This window comes from Amaranthus tricolor, chromosome 5 (genome assembly GCF_026212465.1).
Source record: "Amaranthus tricolor cultivar Red isolate AtriRed21 chromosome 5, ASM2621246v1, whole genome shotgun sequence".
NCBI lineage: Eukaryota > Viridiplantae > Streptophyta > Magnoliopsida > Caryophyllales > Amaranthaceae > Amaranthus > Amaranthus tricolor.
Window position 1 is genome coordinate 29213083 of NC_080051.1, and position 18028 is coordinate 29231110.

Below are 18028 nucleotides of genomic sequence, written 5' to 3' on the forward strand. Positions count from 1 at the left end.
TAATACTTATTCATCAATTGACATAAAATTTGGTCCCTATGAAATAAAACTCTATTTTTAACCTGTTTAACTTATTTTTATTGAATCAAATTAAATTTAACCACTTTAAAGTTAGTTGAATTAGTTAAAAAAAAATACTTTCTATATTCGTTTAATCTTAATACATCACATTCTAAACTCTTCAATTTGCAAAATACACTATAATGAAAGAGACACTTCAATTTCTACTGTACAGATAAAAATATAATCTAAAATATTACGTATAAGCTTAAATGTTGACGATCTGGTCCATGAACCGTTTGCCGATGTGGGAGATAGAGCCTCCCCACAAATTTCCAACTTCCCTACCATCTACCGAATAATTGTACGCAACTCTAGTACAATTTACAAATCATATGCTGTACAACCGTTTTTTTTAATCCAAGTCCCACATGTCTCTGAGTTTCTCCGTTGCTGCTGCCCTTAGAATTTGGGACTTATTGACAAATCAGTCAGAACCCCCACAATCTAACCAATTCCAATTTCCATTCAACCAAAAACCCAGAAAGAAAACTCTTCTGTTTGACTAGTACACTTCATCCTCCTCCACCTTCTCACAAAGATTTCCACCCACAACTCTCCCATTTCCACACCAAAACATAGAGATTTAATTTTCATCATGGTTTTGTTAATTAACTGGCTATGAATAGTACTACTTCATCATCTCACCAAAAAAGGAAGAAAATAATGATGAGAAATAGTGTTAGACCAGAAAAGGATGAATCTTTAGTAGCTCAACATGGGTATTTCAAAAAAGATACATCTTCCAAGCTTGTTAGATTTATAGTCTTTTTAATGGTCTTCATTGGTGGTATTCTTACTGGTTTAGTTTCAACTTCTCAAAGGTCAACTTTTAATTTTGATAATTATTACAAGATCTATAAAGAATCATTTCAAAATAATGCTACTGATTGTGATGTTATTGAGCAGAAGGATCAAAAATGTGGGCAAATTGATTGTTTAAGTATAGAAAATATAGCTCATCCAAAAGAGTTGAATCATGGTTTATCAGATCAAGAGTTGTTGTGGAGAGCTTCATTGTTTCCTAAAATTGAAGGGTACCCTTTTAAAAGGGTACCTAAAGTGGCTTTTATGTTCTTGACAAGGGGTTCTTTGCCTCTTTTGCCTTTGTGGGAGAAGTTTTTTAGTGGTCATCAAGGGTTTTATTCAATTTATGTGCATACTCAGGCTGGATTTGTGTTTCAGGTTTCTCCTGATTCTGTCTTCTTTGGTCGCCAAATTCCTAGTAAGGTATGCTGTTTTCTATGTTTATGTAATTGCTTGTTTTAGTGTATCATGATTTATGCATGTTACGTTGTTCTATGTATGTGAAAATTTACCTAGAAGTATACTTTTGTTTAGATTGAATTGCTAATTATGGACAAGTTATTAGGGGGTATTTGGCGAAATAGCTTGGCTTATTCAGGTACAAATAGATGGTTAAATGGTAATGAAACTGTTTGATACCGAGAATCAGTTAATTACAAAAAGTTGCTCTCACGGGCGTGTTCAAATTCAACTAGTCTAAATCAATGGGCTTAATTTTTTTATGGCTAGATACGGGGTTGTTTAAGAAAAAAAGCTTGTTGGTCAATTTTAGCTTATTCAAGTATAAATAGATAGTTAAATGGTAATTAAAATGTTTGATACCGAGACAGTTAATTTACAACAAATTGTTCACACGGGCGTGTTCTAATTCACCTGGTCTATGTCAACGGGCTTAATTTCATTGGGGCTTTTGACCGGTGTAAGCTAATTCGCTTTATGAATTCGCTATTCACTCAAATTGGCCCAAGAATAATTCAATACCGACCATAATTCGCTTTTTTGATTTATGATTTGCAAAGAGATTAGCGAATCCTGTGAAACTGTTTTTGACTCATGAATTAAGGTGATGGTATCAATGCTTGATCCTTTGATCTTATCGTCAAGATTTAACCTTTCAACCATCCATACAACAGGGTAGCTTGTAATTAGAGGATGTTTGTTTTGGGAGAAAGATTTCTCAGGAAAAAAGATGACTTAGGGCTTAGTGATTGCAATTTCTTTCTTATCTAAGAAAAGAAGACATGTCCTTGTGAGGAATTTCTGGTGCTTTGGTTGATTAGAGTCATACTGTTTTGAATCAAGTCTGGTGTACTAATTTGGGTTGTATGTGAAATTTTATTAGAAATAATAATGCGGAACCTTTGTATATGGCAATGGACTCCTTACTTTGAATTAACCATGAAATGAACAACACCGTAAAAAAGATTAGTTTGCGACGATGAACGTCACCCAGAAATCTTGATATGGATTGAAGTTGATTACAAGCTTTCCTATTGTGATATTTCCCCCACAAAGGTATTTGGGTGATGAGACCGAAAATTCACAATGAGATACAATCAATCACATCAATCGATTAGTACAAACCAATTGAACTAAATGATTATGTGTTTATGTAAAAATTATAATTATAATTCTCTTTTATGTTTCAAGAGATTGAGATAAAGATCAACTCAGAAATTGATGTTCAAGATGTAATCAAAGTGTAAATGATTTCATGCACCAACTCTTATTTATAGAGTAGGGTAGCAATGATTCATCCAAATCCATTTACTAATTATATCAAGTAAAACATTAGTTCATAACAACACAACACTCCATGAAATGAAAGATCTACAAACAAATGTTCTGTTCCAAAGTGCTCGAACGAGCATGAAACAAAATCACTATCAAAAACTTTCTGACGCGAAATTTCCTAAGTGTTCGAATGAGCATATATGGCGCTCGAACAAGCATAAACAAACCATGCTCGAACGACCAACACCTTGCTCTTACGAGCACATGGTCGAGCAGCTCAGATTTTGTTCTCATTGTTATGTTTTTGCTTAGTTATATTTTAAACTTTTGGATATTGTCTTACATGCTCTAAATACTCAACAAATTTGTCACTTAATAATGCTTAGATTTCTAACCATGAGTGGTATTATGAACTAATATAGTATGTATGAATATAGTTGTCGCCTTATGTTTTACATTTCTAAATGTAGACTCGAGAGAGCTGGAAAAAAGATGACAGTTGCGGAAATTATGATTGATCCTTGATCAACTAACTAGCTAACGCCCAATCTTCGTCATGACTCATGAAATGAAAAGAACATCATACTTTTTTATAAAATCAAAGGTAGAAGAGTGTTCCGTGAGAACCAGATTCAAATTGAGAATGGAAGGATTTAAAGTTGGAAAATTATATTTTTTGGAGAGGTGGAATAAAATGAGGTTAGACAACATTTTTTGCATCAGTAAGAATTAAGGAACTATTCTAACTAAAAGTTTAAGCTGATGTTTAGATATACTGTATAGTCTATTTGGAAGAGTGGTAGCTGCTAGCCGATATATTGTAGTTATAAATCATGATAGGAGTAGCTATTCCTGAAAAAAGGGTAGTTATTTACTCTTAAGACCGGAGAGGAAATAACCAAGGTGTAGCTGAGTGGTAAAAAATTTTCTATTAGATTGCTCAAGGAGTATAGTTTTGGGGGAAAACAAAAAGAATGTTTTGGGGGTGTTCGGCAAATTGCCTTTTTGTTTACTTTTGGTATTTGGTCGATCAGTTAGACAATTAAAAAAAGTATTTGACAAATGACTTTTAAGCCAGTTGAAAAAAGAGATTTTAAGCCAAAACCAAAAAACTAGCATGAGTAATTTTTTTTATTGACTTTTGTCTTTTAATCCACTCTTTTTGCTAATACACTTCCAACAATAATTTTCACTAAACAATTAAAAATCTGACATATTTGTCAAAATTTCCAATTCGCCAAACCAGCCAATAAATTTGCTTATGAGGGAACATAATTTGGGATATATATGGTTTGTTGGAAATGAATTTGGCTCTATGGTTTGTTGGAAAGTGGAATTATTGTAGACTACTAGACACCATGTGATTTACTTATGATGGAACAATGAGAGCTTGTCTAATATGTTTTCTTCAGGCATTTGTATATTGGCATGAATGTAGTATCTCTAATCAACCAATTTCTTTTGTGGTTAAGCCCTTTAAAACGTTTTGTACATCCATCTCAGGAGTAGGGGTGTTGAACGGCCGGACCCCGTTTTCAGCCCTTATCCAACCAGTTTTTAAAAGGGTTATGTAAGGGTCAGGCTTAAAACGGGTTATAAGAGGGTTAAAAACAGGCCTTTGTAAATTTAAAATGAGCTTTAGTAATGTACAATTAACACTTAGCTTTGAATACCACATTTATGAGAAAATACGACACTTTGCTGACTGCTGCTGGATTCAAGTTATATAGAAGTAATTTGTAATTTGCATTATGTCTAGCACTGATTAAAATATCAGATTACATACAGAATAAAATCCGTAACAGCATGAATCACTCTATTTTCTTAATTTTGTCAGCTGACCAAGTTTAGCCAACACTTGTATAATAATTTTAAATCGTAGATAAGGTCGGAGAATCCAGTACGTCCCTAAAAATTGAACAAGATAAATGGGCTGTGTTGGATTGGGCTTAATGGGCCCGACCCTTATCCGGCCCATTGCACAGGCCTATTCACGAGTGATGTATCAGTTAATTTTGGGCTTATGTAAGTTTACATGTACAACAATAGAAGTTTCTGCTGAGAATTGCTCTCCTAAGTGAAATGGTGTTGCTGCAAATTTTGGTTCAAAGTGCATTTCGGCCAGCTCAATCTGGTATAGAAATGTCTAGAATCAGTCCACTTTGCTGCTTCTTTATTGGATTAGAATATTGACAACAAACTAGGATCGAAATGGAGTTCTAGGACACATGTTTCCTTTGCAGGTCATTCTTAAGCCGAGGGTCTCATTAGCCGCCGTTGGAAAAATAATTCACATGTGATCCCACAAAATTAAAGAGAGGTTGACTAACATATAAGCTTGATGGGCTACTCTTCTTATTACCAATTGATTTTAGGATGGAACCTCATCAGGTTTGTGTACAGTCAACTCTCATAATATGCGAGTCTTGTTATGTACAAGCTCAATAACAAATTTATGAGAGCTGCAACTTCCTTATCTCATTTGATAAAGGTATGGTAATGCCGTTATCCAACCCTTTTAGACCCTCATCATAGCTATTATGAGCAGGATATACTGGGTATGATAGTGATAAACTAGGATGAAAATGAAATAGTAATTTTGATGAGCATTTGATATGTTCACATTCTTTTCTCTGTTTGTGATGCATACAAATAACCTGAATAACTCATTTCACTCTCCCTTACAGGAAGTTATGTGGGGTGATGTTTCACTGGCAGATGCCGAAAAGAGGCTTTTAGCCAACGCTCTCCTCGACTTCTCAAATGAGCGTTTTGTGCTTCTATCCGAGAGTTGCATCCCCGTTTACAATTTCCAAACTGTATACAGATACATCATCGAATCTCCTCACACTTTCGTGGAGTCGTATGATGATCCAACCCGTTTTGGTCGTGGGCGCTATGATCGACACATGAGACCACTCATCGTGGTTGAACAATGGCGAAAAGGGGCTCAATGGTTTGAGATTAGCCGAGCTTTGGCAGTCGAAATCATATCAGATTACAAGTACTATGATCTCTTTAGGAAATACTGCCCTCCGCCTTGCTTTCCTGACGAGCACTACATTGCGACTTACCTCAACATATTCCACCCGTCTCTTAATTCGAATCGCACCTTGACTTGGGTGGATTGGTCCCAAGGCGGACCTCATCCGTCTACATTTGTAGGAGAAAATATTACGGAAGCTTTCATAGAAAAAATTCGGAATTATAGGAAGCAGTGTTGGTATAACTCGAAAAGAACATCTGTATGTTATCTTTTTGCTCGCAAGTTTGCTCCTAGTACATTGGAGCCCTTGCTTGAATTTAGTTCCAAAGTCATGGGATTTTAGTTTTTTGATTTTGATTTGGAAGTAGCGCGAATCCATACCGTCATCTTTTCTGTGTTATATGTTATATATGTTATACAATTCATTATTAATAGATTTTTTGATTAAATGATTCGGGTTAAGGCTAGTCAAGTTTGAACATAGATTCCTCGAGTTTGAAAAGGTGGAAGTACAATTTGATTTGGATTTGATGCTTTGTGTGGATAGAAGTCTTTTATGTTTCAACAAGTCTTGTATTAGAGTATTAGACTGTTTCACCATGAAACTAGCCTATGTAATTAACATATAATTCTAATTGATCACTTTAAGATTGTAATTAATTGTTTTAAGATTATAAGTGGTGACTTTAAGACTAGATTAAGTAATTACTTTTAAATTATAAGCGATCACTTTAAGATTATAAGTTATTACTTTAAAATAATATGTGTATATTAGGTCAACTTAATAGATACGATCAATTCAACGTGAGAATTTGTGTATGTTTTTGAAAAGGTATTGCATCTTGAAATTGAAAACTCTTCTCGAGCCGAGGGATTCTTTGACCACACTCTCCTCTATGGGTATGACCGTATGAGTTGTCGTCTTTCTTCCCTCCTCAGACTCTGATCATAGTTTTTTATGAGCGGGATACTCTAGTTATGATGATAATGATTTTGAAATTGAAAATAATTGTTAGTCTTGAAATTTGAAGAAAGAGTAAGTTAATGGATAAGAAAATCTTATAAAGTTATAATGGTAGCTTCTAGTAGGAGATACTCCATTATTCAAAACAATTTAATAAACTCCCACACGGGATTTAGTCTTGAAATTATTTTTAATATTTTATAAATAACTAGGGTTGATCTAAAATATTTAGATCATATAATGTTAAAAATATTTTTAAAAATGTATTTAAAAAAATTTGAATTTAAATACATAATTATGTAATTGTATAGGTTCAGTCACGTATTATAATAGTTACAAATTATAAATTTTTAGTCAATTAATATATTCGTCTGTTCGGTTGCGTTATACTATAGTATTCGGGTTGATTAATTCTTGGTTTTTTGTTTGCATAATTAATATTCTATTCAATTCAGTTGATTTAAATTATATTATTTTGTTTTGAGTATGAGAAAAATATGTTTGATTTTGAATATTGTTGTATAAGGCTATTATAATGTAAGACGCGATCTGTAATATTCTTATTGGTTATATTCAGCAATCAGCATGTTAGTGCGTGCATTTCATTAGGAGAGACATTATATAAATTTACCCAGAATAATACAACCTATTTACAATTTTCCTACAATAATCCCAACTATCGATTAATCATGAATAATCCGAACTTAGGAGGGTCTTTGCCTTGGGTACACCCGGGTGACCTGCTACCTATTGTAGCAAGTCATTTTGAATATAAAAAAAAGATAAATATTTAAAAAAATGGAAAATTTACCCAGAATAATCCAACCTATTTACGATTTTCCTACAATAATCCCAACTATTGACTAAATGCCAGAAAATTACCTGTTGCACCGGTAAAAACAAGAGCAACAACAGCACAGTTTAAGTGAGTCAATAGTTGGAATTATTCATGGTTAATCGATAGTTGGGATTATTGTAGGAAAATCGTGAATAGGTTGGATTATTCTGGGTAAATTTTCCTAAGTTTATAGCATACTCACATAATACCCACGTGAGTATCATTTTTTATTAGAAAGTAAATTAAGCTAAGAAGAGAATTAGGTGAAATTTGATTTTAAAATTTAATCTGAAATTAATAATTTATATTCTAGCTGAAATAAGATTTAGTTTTCTAGAGTATTTTTTTTTTTAACTTTTATGTTTAATCTATTTTAAAAACTTACAATTTAATATGAAAACCTACTTAAAAAAGTTCGAACATTACCTTTTAGAAATGAACCTATTACAAATTACTCATAAATTTCCGATCAGAGCTATACCAACCACAACAATCTAACTCTAATTCTCTCTTGATATAATAGTTGGTTAAAAAATTTATAAATGTTGAATTATTTAAAATATAGTAAAATAGAAGAATAGTAGTTAAGTTGGTTCAGTATACATTATTAGATTTCCCCTTTTAAAATAGGATTATAAGAGTTTATTTTATAGAGAAAAAAGTTATTATAGTTATATGCTAATATCAAAACATTTAAAAAGCCTGAGTATATCTAATTAAATATGTTTAATTTTTTTATAAATAAATATGTTTAGAACTTATTGATTTTAAAGTTACTTCAAATTTATTAGAACTTTCTTGGTGCATTTTAAAGTTAGAGTTTTAGAGGTGCAATAAAAGTTCATTCTTTCATTACCATATGTTTTTAAAATGATATCTTACGAAATATATAAAATTAAAACATAAGCATTTAATCATATTTTTTTTATTTTACTATTTATTCTTTCTTAAGAAGTTAAAATCATTATAAAAAATACTAATTATTTTTCAATTTCTAAATTAAATTCTCTTAAAAATTTAAAATTATTGATGTTAAAGAGAATTTGCTAATTTTTATGGACTGTAAATAGCATTACCCTAAATAAAATTTAGAAAATCATTACAAAACAAAAAATATTAGTGAGAATCCATATTAAATTTATTTTTACACCATCAAAAAATATCATAATAAACAAACTTAATATTTATAATTACTTGAAATTAAACTCTACCAATATTAGAATTTTTTAACATAACTAATTATATACGCGTATTAAATTTTCAAATGAGCGCATTTAAAAAAAAAATTAGATGAGGCACAATGAAAATATATAATGACATAATGACCTCCATAGTCCATTACACTATTATTTTGTCAAGGTCAATATCCCAGCCACAGAAAAGCGAATCAACTGACTTGCTAATACAAACAAATTAACAATTTAATAAATAAAATGCAAAGAAATTAAACAAAAAAGTAATTCGCTAAATATATACGAGCATTACTCGACTCAATCTATAACATATCAGATAAATTAAAAATCAGATAAGATTGTGAATATATTTTCACACACAAAAAACTACAAAAATTATTGTATGGGAATGAGATAGTCTCACCCTGACACGCAGTTTAGACATAAATTAAATAGCATAACTAATACAAAATATTAATATATAGACTTTTTATTTTGAACTCGTCTTATCAAAAAATGATCTCTAACAAGAATAACTCAAAAAAATATAATAAACCCGACCCAAATATCACACTCAAAACCCACCTGAGATCGGAGTTGATCAAACAGGAAGTATATGACATTAATAATTAATAACAACAGAAATATATTAATGATACAAAATATAAATAGCTGCAAAATAAGAAAAAACACAAACTCTTCACTCAGAAAAATACATGATAATTCATGACTCACTTACCATAATAACATCACTACATTAATATTTTTTGTTTTTTTTTTCTACTAATTTATATATTGTGTATAGAAGGAATAGCAGAGAAGAATAAAGATAATCTGCTTTGCCCTTTCGAAAATTTCCTCGAGGCCCACTTCATTGAAGCATGAAGAGCTTGGTATAAGTTATAAAGGGATCGTCGGAGGAAGCGAAAATGCCAAAGGATCCAAGTTGCCCTATATAAACCGTAAGAAAAAACCGCACACTTGAAAGGTGCGCGGTTTTTATTCTTCAAATCGTTTTAGCTCAAATTTCTTCGGTCATAATAACGACTCGAAGAGGACAAAATACAAACTTCGACACCACCAACATTCATCCTTCGATGTAGGATAGTGGCACCTCGAACACACTCCAGTCTCGGAAAAACGAGGCTGGAGTGTGACGAGTGTTACGTGGTGGTGGTTGGTGAGGGGTTTGTTAAAGAGGGTTTCTATTTGATGGAGTATATGTATGATATATAAGGGGAAGTTCCAGTCTCCCCTTTTTAGGTCATGAGATGAGAGCAATTTAATTGGAGAAAGAAAGAAAGAAAAAGAGGGAGAGTTATTTAGTAGTTAAGCATAGACTAAAAATACATAATAATTTTTGAAAATGTATTTATTTTACGTTTAAAAGAATCTAGAGACTAAAAAAATTAGTTATGGAAATAAATCAAAATAATATAACTTAATATAAACTTATTTTTTACTTAATTTTTAAAATTTTAATCTAAAATATTATATACAATCAAACATCTTACACATGTTAAGAACGATCCCTAAAGGTGATAGTGGTGTGTAGTCACTTTTTGGTATAAAGTAATATGTGAAAAGCATAATGTTGAGAGAAGTGGGGTTTGCTACTTGGCATCTTCCAAGCATATGCCTTTCCTTGTGACAACATCCTTCTACAGTTCTTCTACCTCTCGCTCTCAGCATCTGTACTTTTATACTTGCCTTTTTTTATTATTATTATATATATTTTGGTTTTACTTATTTTCGTCTAAGCTATGTTAACTAACTCTTCAATTTATTCGGGTATATAACATATATATATAATATTATAATAATATAAAGGAGAAGTATAAGCTCATACTCTATAGTTTATTATGTACAAATATTTTATTTAAAATGTAAGATGAGTGATATTAAATCTGTGATATTTTTGTACGTGTTGACTTCTGATATCATATTAAGAAATTATCTTAAGGTAAAACTTCTATTGATAGTTAAAACTCTAAAATATATTATACTTCATTAGATCTTCATTACAAGGACACGAGTAAGAGTGAATGACTCTTGGACATTTCATTGCGAACTAGAAAGCTTAAAATGTAGTCCATATAGTGCAAAAATGTGATTTTAGTCGCATTTGTAAAATGATATTTGTAGGGTTTTGCACTTGTCTTTGATAGATTAATAATATGTCTTTTGAATTCAACTATTAATCATAATGTATCAGAAATTAATGTTACAGAATAGTCATATATTTAAATTTTATTTATCCCTCATTTCAAATAGATTGCTGAAGGATATAATAAAATATATAATATATTTTGAAAGTTTGACAATTAAGTTAATAATTGAGTTGGTTTCTTTACTATCGATTTTATCAAGATAAGCTTAAAAAACCATTAGAATCACAACACAATAATGTGGGCCCTAAAGATAATATGTTCAATAGTGAGTTTGTGACAAATAAAAAGTGATTAAAACATAAAAGAACTCTTTTTATCAAGAGAGTATATCTTGTAAGTATTTTTTTGGGTGCTTTTCTTGCTTACGTAATAGTCCAAGCATAATATTTCGCAATATAGTTTAAGATAGACAGTTCAATCCATGTGAGACTGAGCCTGCTTTCTACAAAGGTTTATGGATGGAAGTTGCAAGTAATCTTTGCAGTCAGAGCATCTATAACCAAGAGATTAGTACTAACTAAATCATTAATTAATTAATTATGGGCATTTTTAATCATTAATTAATTAAATTGTACTTGTTTTTCAGCAGAAAATTGTTGATCATCTTCTAATCACTCTCTTGGCTCTTGGTTAACATCATAGGTCATCATTAGGGATGTTCAAAGGGCCGGGCCTCCATTTTGAGCCCTTATCCAGCCCGTTTTCTAGAAGGGCCTTGTAAGGGCAGGGCTAAAAATGGGTCGGGCTGAAAATGGGCTATACTATGATTAAAATGAAACGAGCTATTAAAGAGCTCAATAAGGGTCGAAAATGGGCCTTTGTAAATAGTATAATTAATGTATAATTTAAATATTATAAATAACAATGTCAATGAAATTATTAATATTTTTTCAATCTAATTATTATAAATGATAATTTAATTGTTATAAATTGATAAATAAGAATTAAAATAATTTTTAATAGTAAAAAGTCGAGTTTGGCCGGACAGGGCATTGAAAGCCCGACCCATTTAAAGTCCATATTAATTTTAAAGTTGGGTTTGCCAAAAAGTATTATATGCTTTCTAAGTGCATTTATTTATTATCTTACTAAGTCATGTTTATATATGGAGTCATATATTAGTATCGATAGGTCAAATTTTTTGTATTCCATATTTTTAATACCACTTGAGCTAAACAACTGAACTTATCCTAGGACATATACGCAATGACACCAAAACATGGAGGCAAAAAAATAAGATTTTCTCTATACTCTGATAAAAGAAATGTTGAGATTGCAACCGCCATTTAGTGACGGAAAAAGATGTCATCGCTCTATTCACGATAGAATTGCGACGAAAAATAATTAGTCATTAGAAAATAAAAGTGGGCAACAAACTTACAACGGAAAAAAATGATCGTACGAACATGGCAATGAAGCTGCGATGGACTGGGGATCTCCGCTAATGTATGAATATAAAAACGTCACTACATTGTTTTTTCAGATGTGGTACATTTTATTAAAACACAAAAAAATCTCCTCTTGGTGTTTAGGAATTAAGAAATGTCATGGTTCTATTTCTCTCCCTTTACTTTCCTTGCTTACCTCCTGTTTTCAACATAGTTTTGGGTCTGGATCAAGATCTTATGATATTCGACCCAAATTCAATTCGACTATAACTATCCTAGATAGTAGATACTATCCCATATTTGAGGTACAGAAACGATTATTTTGCATAAATAGTAACCTAATAAGATACACTATCAGAACTACTTTTGGAATTCAAGGATTGTGAAGAAATAGTCAATGTGCACAGCTCTGAAATGAGGAAAACCTGCAGAGCTTCCTAGCTGTCGGTACTCTTCCTCCATCCGATGTCTGCCTTTGGCTCCATAGATTGTCATGACGAAGATGTCTCCGGAAAGGAGGGCACGTGTCCGATGACTTTCGTCAGTGGTATCGGGCAACACTGGCTCACAGGCTACCAACTTCCCTCCTGCTGGGAGGGCATCGTAACAGTTCTTCATTATCAGCTTGATTTCATCGTCAGTCCATGTAGTTAGTACCCACTGCACCAATAAGCAAAATAGTTCATCAGACAGTGGCATATTGATAAAGATGGAAACAATACATTGCAGGAACTAAGGGAACCTCTTGCTTCTGCAAACTGCTTCCAATTCCACAACTTCCAGATAGTTAAAATGTTAAAAAGAGAAGTTCGTGTAAAAAAACGTGAGGGAAAAAGCTCTACTGAAATGTTTGATTCATTTTTGATAGAAACTCTAACTTGTAAGATTCACGAGAGTAAAATAAATACAGGATAACTATGAGTTCAAGCATCCTATTAACAAGAGTATGTGGCCAAAAAACTAGAACCCAAAAACTTGATTGATATGAACAAGAAACCCCTGGAAAGTATTGAATTGCAGCTTCAGATAACTTGAAATTATTTGGTTGTTGAACATATTCAATGATCAAAGGACAAAATTTTTAAGCCGAATAGCCTGACAAGTTACTAACAATATGCTATACAACCCTGATGCTGTGAAAATGATTCGGCGTACAACAGATCCATCAAAGAGATCACAGAGAAATCCAGGAGCACTGGTTGGATTAGTAATAGGAATAATCCTTGTGCATATAACTCAAATGTCCAACAACCAAACATGTTGAGGAGTGGATATATTTTGAGGCGGTTTCATTCCTAGATGAAGACATCAATTTCACGACTCTCTTGCCTAGAAGGTAATAGATTTATGATCTTTCACTAACAAAGATAAATATCCTATCAATTCAGCTGTGTTGACAACTTGACATTGAGTAGCAAAAAAAATAAACTACCACATCATTTAGTCTCCATTTACGAGTGCTCTAAAAATTGATCAAAGGATCTATCTAACATTAACGATTTGGGATGAATGATACAGAAAATAAGTACAAGATATCTTCATTGATCATAATGAACTTGAGTCAGGACTGTTGTCTATGATTCATAGACATATCCATATGACTTAAATGAAAGAATTGGTGGACACAACATATAATGGGTTGAAATAATATACTATTATGATATAACAGAACATGTGAACATTAGAAGGAAGAATTGCAAGTTGATAGTCAACAAACATCATCTTAGTTGAGGTAGTGTGGAAGCATAGTAGTGGTAAACTATGAATGGAACTAGCTAGTGAATTGCACGCCGCCTTTAGTTCTTATTTTGTAAGGAAAGAGATAAAAGTTGTCTCTCGCTAAATCAGAACTCTGATGATACCCAAATGTGCATAAAAGTATGAGTTCTACAATCTTTTTTCCATATATAGAAGTTCCATTTGCTATGCTTATCAGGAATGCTATACCAATATAGATCGCATTCTTAGTTATAACACCATTATACAAGACAAATTCAGTAAGTTAGATTAATTAGCTAATACAAATGTAGTCGTGTGTTACATACAAAATCTTAAACTCTAATTAAGGGGGTGTTTGGTTTGGGAGAAACCCAAAAAAAACTGCTTTTTGCATTTTCCATTGCTTATTTGACAATGACAAGGGATTCAAAATGGAAAATTGGGATGGAAAAAGGTTTTCATCCCTTTATAAACATTAATATCTCCTATTCTAATGAAGTATCTCAGTTTCTCTTTTTGCATATTCACATCAAATGTCTTATTTCCTTATCTGTAACTTTTCCCTTATGCCCTCATGAGATTCAACTATTTATCATTATCAAATTATCATCACCACATAGCCCATCTAACAATTTTCCCTTAGTTGGTAACTAGTTCCTTATTCACTCCTTTCATGTGGGCCCATGTGACCCCACCTTTTTCTCAATTGGTGCAATTTTGAATGCGGCATTTGATAGAATAAGAGGTATTCAAAAGATTATACTAACAATTTACAAAAGGGTGGGATTTTGAATTGTACAATCATGCAAGAAGCACAACAACAATAATAAAAAAGATGCACAAATGGCCAAATATGTACCTTCATGAAGATAGCATCACCAGAAGGGATTGATTTGAACATGTCACCACCCACATGGATCACACCTAAATACAATTAAGCAAACAACAATCACTACTTTCATCCCAAAACAGATATCTATAAAAACACTACAAAACTACAATAGCATATCTTCACATAAGAGAAGTTAGGACCCCCAATCATATGGCCATAGATAGTGATAAAAAAAATAATCCAAAATTTAAAAAATATTTAACTAAAAAAACGATAGTACTGTTCAACCTATATTCCTGTTTTCTATGAGACTCAAGTCCAGCAACCATCACGTCTCACCAGTTGAAGAAGCTTTTGAAACTTCTTCCTAGTCTTTCAGACACAAACAGAAGATGAATTGGATAGCAGCTTTGCTGGCCTTACATTTGCAAACATGGTCTTCTACCATACTGTTCAGATGCACACACTTTATAAGTCAAAAAAATACCATCCCAAAACCATATAGTAATGGGAGGAAGGGCTTCAATAAGTTATAAAGTGTGCATACCATTTTTAATTCGTCCATGAGGGACAAATCATCCTAACAATAATACAACTATGCATCCTAACAATAATACAACTACGCAGTACAACTGGATAACAGATTCAGAAGCTTTTGATCACATGAACACAAGCTTAGACAATCTGACTAAGCCTCGGATCTCAATGCCTAATGCTCACGTCAATCTTCTCAAAGGGAATATTGCAGATATCTCACATGTGGGTAGTGCAAGCCTAAGAAGTGGTATGGAACTGAAAAATGTGTTGAAAGGACCTGACTTAAAAGCACAATATCTAGTCTATACACAAGTCAGACCAAGAACATGGGTACAAGGTGACTTTCTGCAGAGCAATGTTTGTTATACAAGAGTGCAGAACCCAGAAGGCCAGAAGAAAGCAAGATAGAGCCTGGCTTACACTACTTTGTTGACACACTAATATAGAGTTGTCTTGAATGTTAGGTCAAGTTCAAGATACAGAAAACTGTTCAAGCTGGGGAGAAGCAATTACGCCATAAGTAAACAGTACACACATTGTGAGCAGTTAGCGGGGTAGACGCAAGAGCAGTGACAAACCAAAGAAAAAAAGTGAGTGAGAACACATATACTCGCAGATACAGAAAAAATCTAATACAAAAATATATATACAAAATTATCATAAAAATACATCAAATTTTTAGTTTTTTAAACTTAGTAGCCTCACGTGCGGGCAAATGAACTCGTGGGTCGTGGCATACCTGGACACGAACCTACTGAAAAACTAAAAAAGGCAGGGTTTATTAGAGATGGGGAAGATGAAATGGCCAATGTATGCTTACCATGCCCAATGGCCATGTTCACCAAACAAGTATATTAGCTTAGTGATTCAAGTGCAAATAATGCATTTAAGTTTGTTAATTGCAAGAGCCACGCCATCCCATGTGCAAGAATGTCCCCAAGAGCGTGAAAGAAGAGTTGCTCGAATGAGCAGTCACGAGATAATCAGTGGCATGCGTAGAAGGTTAATCGAACAAACAAGATGGATGCTCAAACAAGCAGCAAAGGGGCAACAAGTCAGTAGCAGAACATGTGGGTTGCTCAAACGAGGAAGGTAAGTGCTTGAACGAGCATTGAGGAGCGAGCAAGAAGTGAGCTAATGAAGTCCGTGCTTGAATTAGAACCAAATGTGCTTGAACAAGCATGTTGGTCGAGCTAGCCAATTTTTGGTCGATCACAGCTTGGCTGAATCGAGGTAGGCTTAAGTGTGGAGAAACGAACTCAATCTTGCTCATAAATTAGAAGGTGGTGCTTCATGCTTGAACAAGTGTCTTATGAGCTTGAATAGCTGGTCAGCCAATGTTTCTAGATGGTCAAACCAGCCAATAATATTTGATAAATAAATCACATTATCCCAACCTATTAAGCTATTTACCCCTATTTCTAACACATTTTAGAAGTATTGTACCATAATTACAAAATTAATTTTTTGAAGGGAATTTTTATTTCCCTGAAATTACAAAATTCCTAAAAATTGTTTTTTTTAGAGTTACCAACACTCCCTTTAATGATTAAATTCCTAAGCTATGTGTAAATTCTCTAAATTTGCTACTCCATGATATACTTGCCCCAAAACATAAACCAAACAACTGCTCTCTCCTATTGATTATCTCATTGGTTTTTACATGTTTATCAATACCTTAATTTAATTATTAATATATCTAATTATATATAATTAAAAATTATAATTAATATTAATAAAATTTACATACAACATTTTAATTATGCATCATTAAAAATTATAAAATTTATAAATTAAGGGTGAAAAGTAAATAGTAACAAAAAGCAAATAGAACAAGGCTATCAAGAACCGGCTAGCTTCATTTCACAAAGAACTATTTCATTGGTCAAAACTCAAAACAAAAAAAAAAATTAATGAAGATGATATTCATTCACCTGGAATTTGAGGAGCTTGAGCAACAACTTCAGGAAGATCAAAATTAATCCCTTCTTTAATCCCTCCATATTTCCCCATAATCATCTTCAAACAATCACCAGCACTTCCTCCGACATCAATCAATCTTACAACCCCATCAAACCCATCATAACCACCATATAACACCGCCTTCATAAACGGCACAGACACACCCGCCATTGCTCGTTGCATAAGCCCATTCATCTCTTCACTCTTCCCATAATACTCATACGCAGGTTCCCCATTCCCCACCTCAAATGGAGTCTTCGAAGTCGGACCAATAACCGCACGATCAACCAACAACCAAGCTTTCACAAGCGCTTCTTGATGGTGTTGCAGCAAGTACTCCCCGTGCGAAATCCCATTTTCATCATCACCAACCAGAGTTCTTCCGATTTCAGTTACTAAATACCTTCTAGAAGATTCTCCTGGAAGAGGTGGGTGTTCGGAAAATACCCCGTATGTAGAGAGTAAGCGGAGGAGACGGCCGAGATTATCGGCATCGGCGTGAGGATTGTTGGGGAGGATTAAGGGGATAATTTGGGAAGGTGTTAGAGGGGTTTTAGGGTTGGAAGACCACATAGCGGTAGGAACTTTGAGACGAACAATGGCGTTTAACGCCATGGGAATGCTTATCATGTTAGCGAGTTCCATGATTGCTAGTCTTGCTTTGTTTCTTGATTCAGAGGTTTCGTCTAAATCCGATGGTTTTTCCGGCGGCGATGACATTTTGGTCGGAATTTCGATGAGATTTTTGGTTGGTAGATTGAAATGTAAAAACTATGAAGTGCGTTTGTGGGTGTGAAAATTTGGGTCATGTAGTCATGTGGTGTGTCATATACTCATATGTCATGTGCAAGAAACCAA

The 18028-nt window shown here is 33.1% G+C and overlaps 2 protein-coding genes across 2 annotated transcripts; one reads left to right on the forward strand and one right to left on the reverse strand.

Moving 5' to 3' along the window:
* The first annotated feature begins 94 nt into the window (after window positions 1-94).
* On the forward strand, window positions 95-6052 carry LOC130813844 (glycosyltransferase BC10-like). The gene is made up of 2 exons (XM_057679735.1): window positions 95-1290; window positions 5289-6052. Exons 1-2 carry the CDS (start codon window positions 682-684, stop codon window positions 5928-5930), a joined length of 1251 nt encoding a protein of 416 aa, XP_057535718.1. The 5' UTR covers window positions 95-681; the 3' UTR covers window positions 5931-6052.
* A 6093-nt stretch (window positions 6053-12145) lies between these two features.
* Window positions 12146-18028, reverse strand: LOC130813238 (nicotinate N-methyltransferase 1). The gene is made up of 3 exons (XM_057679025.1): window positions 17143-18028; window positions 14699-14763; window positions 12146-12780 (listed from the first exon to the last, which is right to left on the reverse strand). The coding sequence occupies exons 1-3, from the start codon at window positions 17888-17890 to the stop codon at window positions 12481-12483; spliced, it is 1113 nt and encodes a 370-aa protein (XP_057535008.1). The 5' UTR covers window positions 17891-18028; the 3' UTR covers window positions 12146-12480.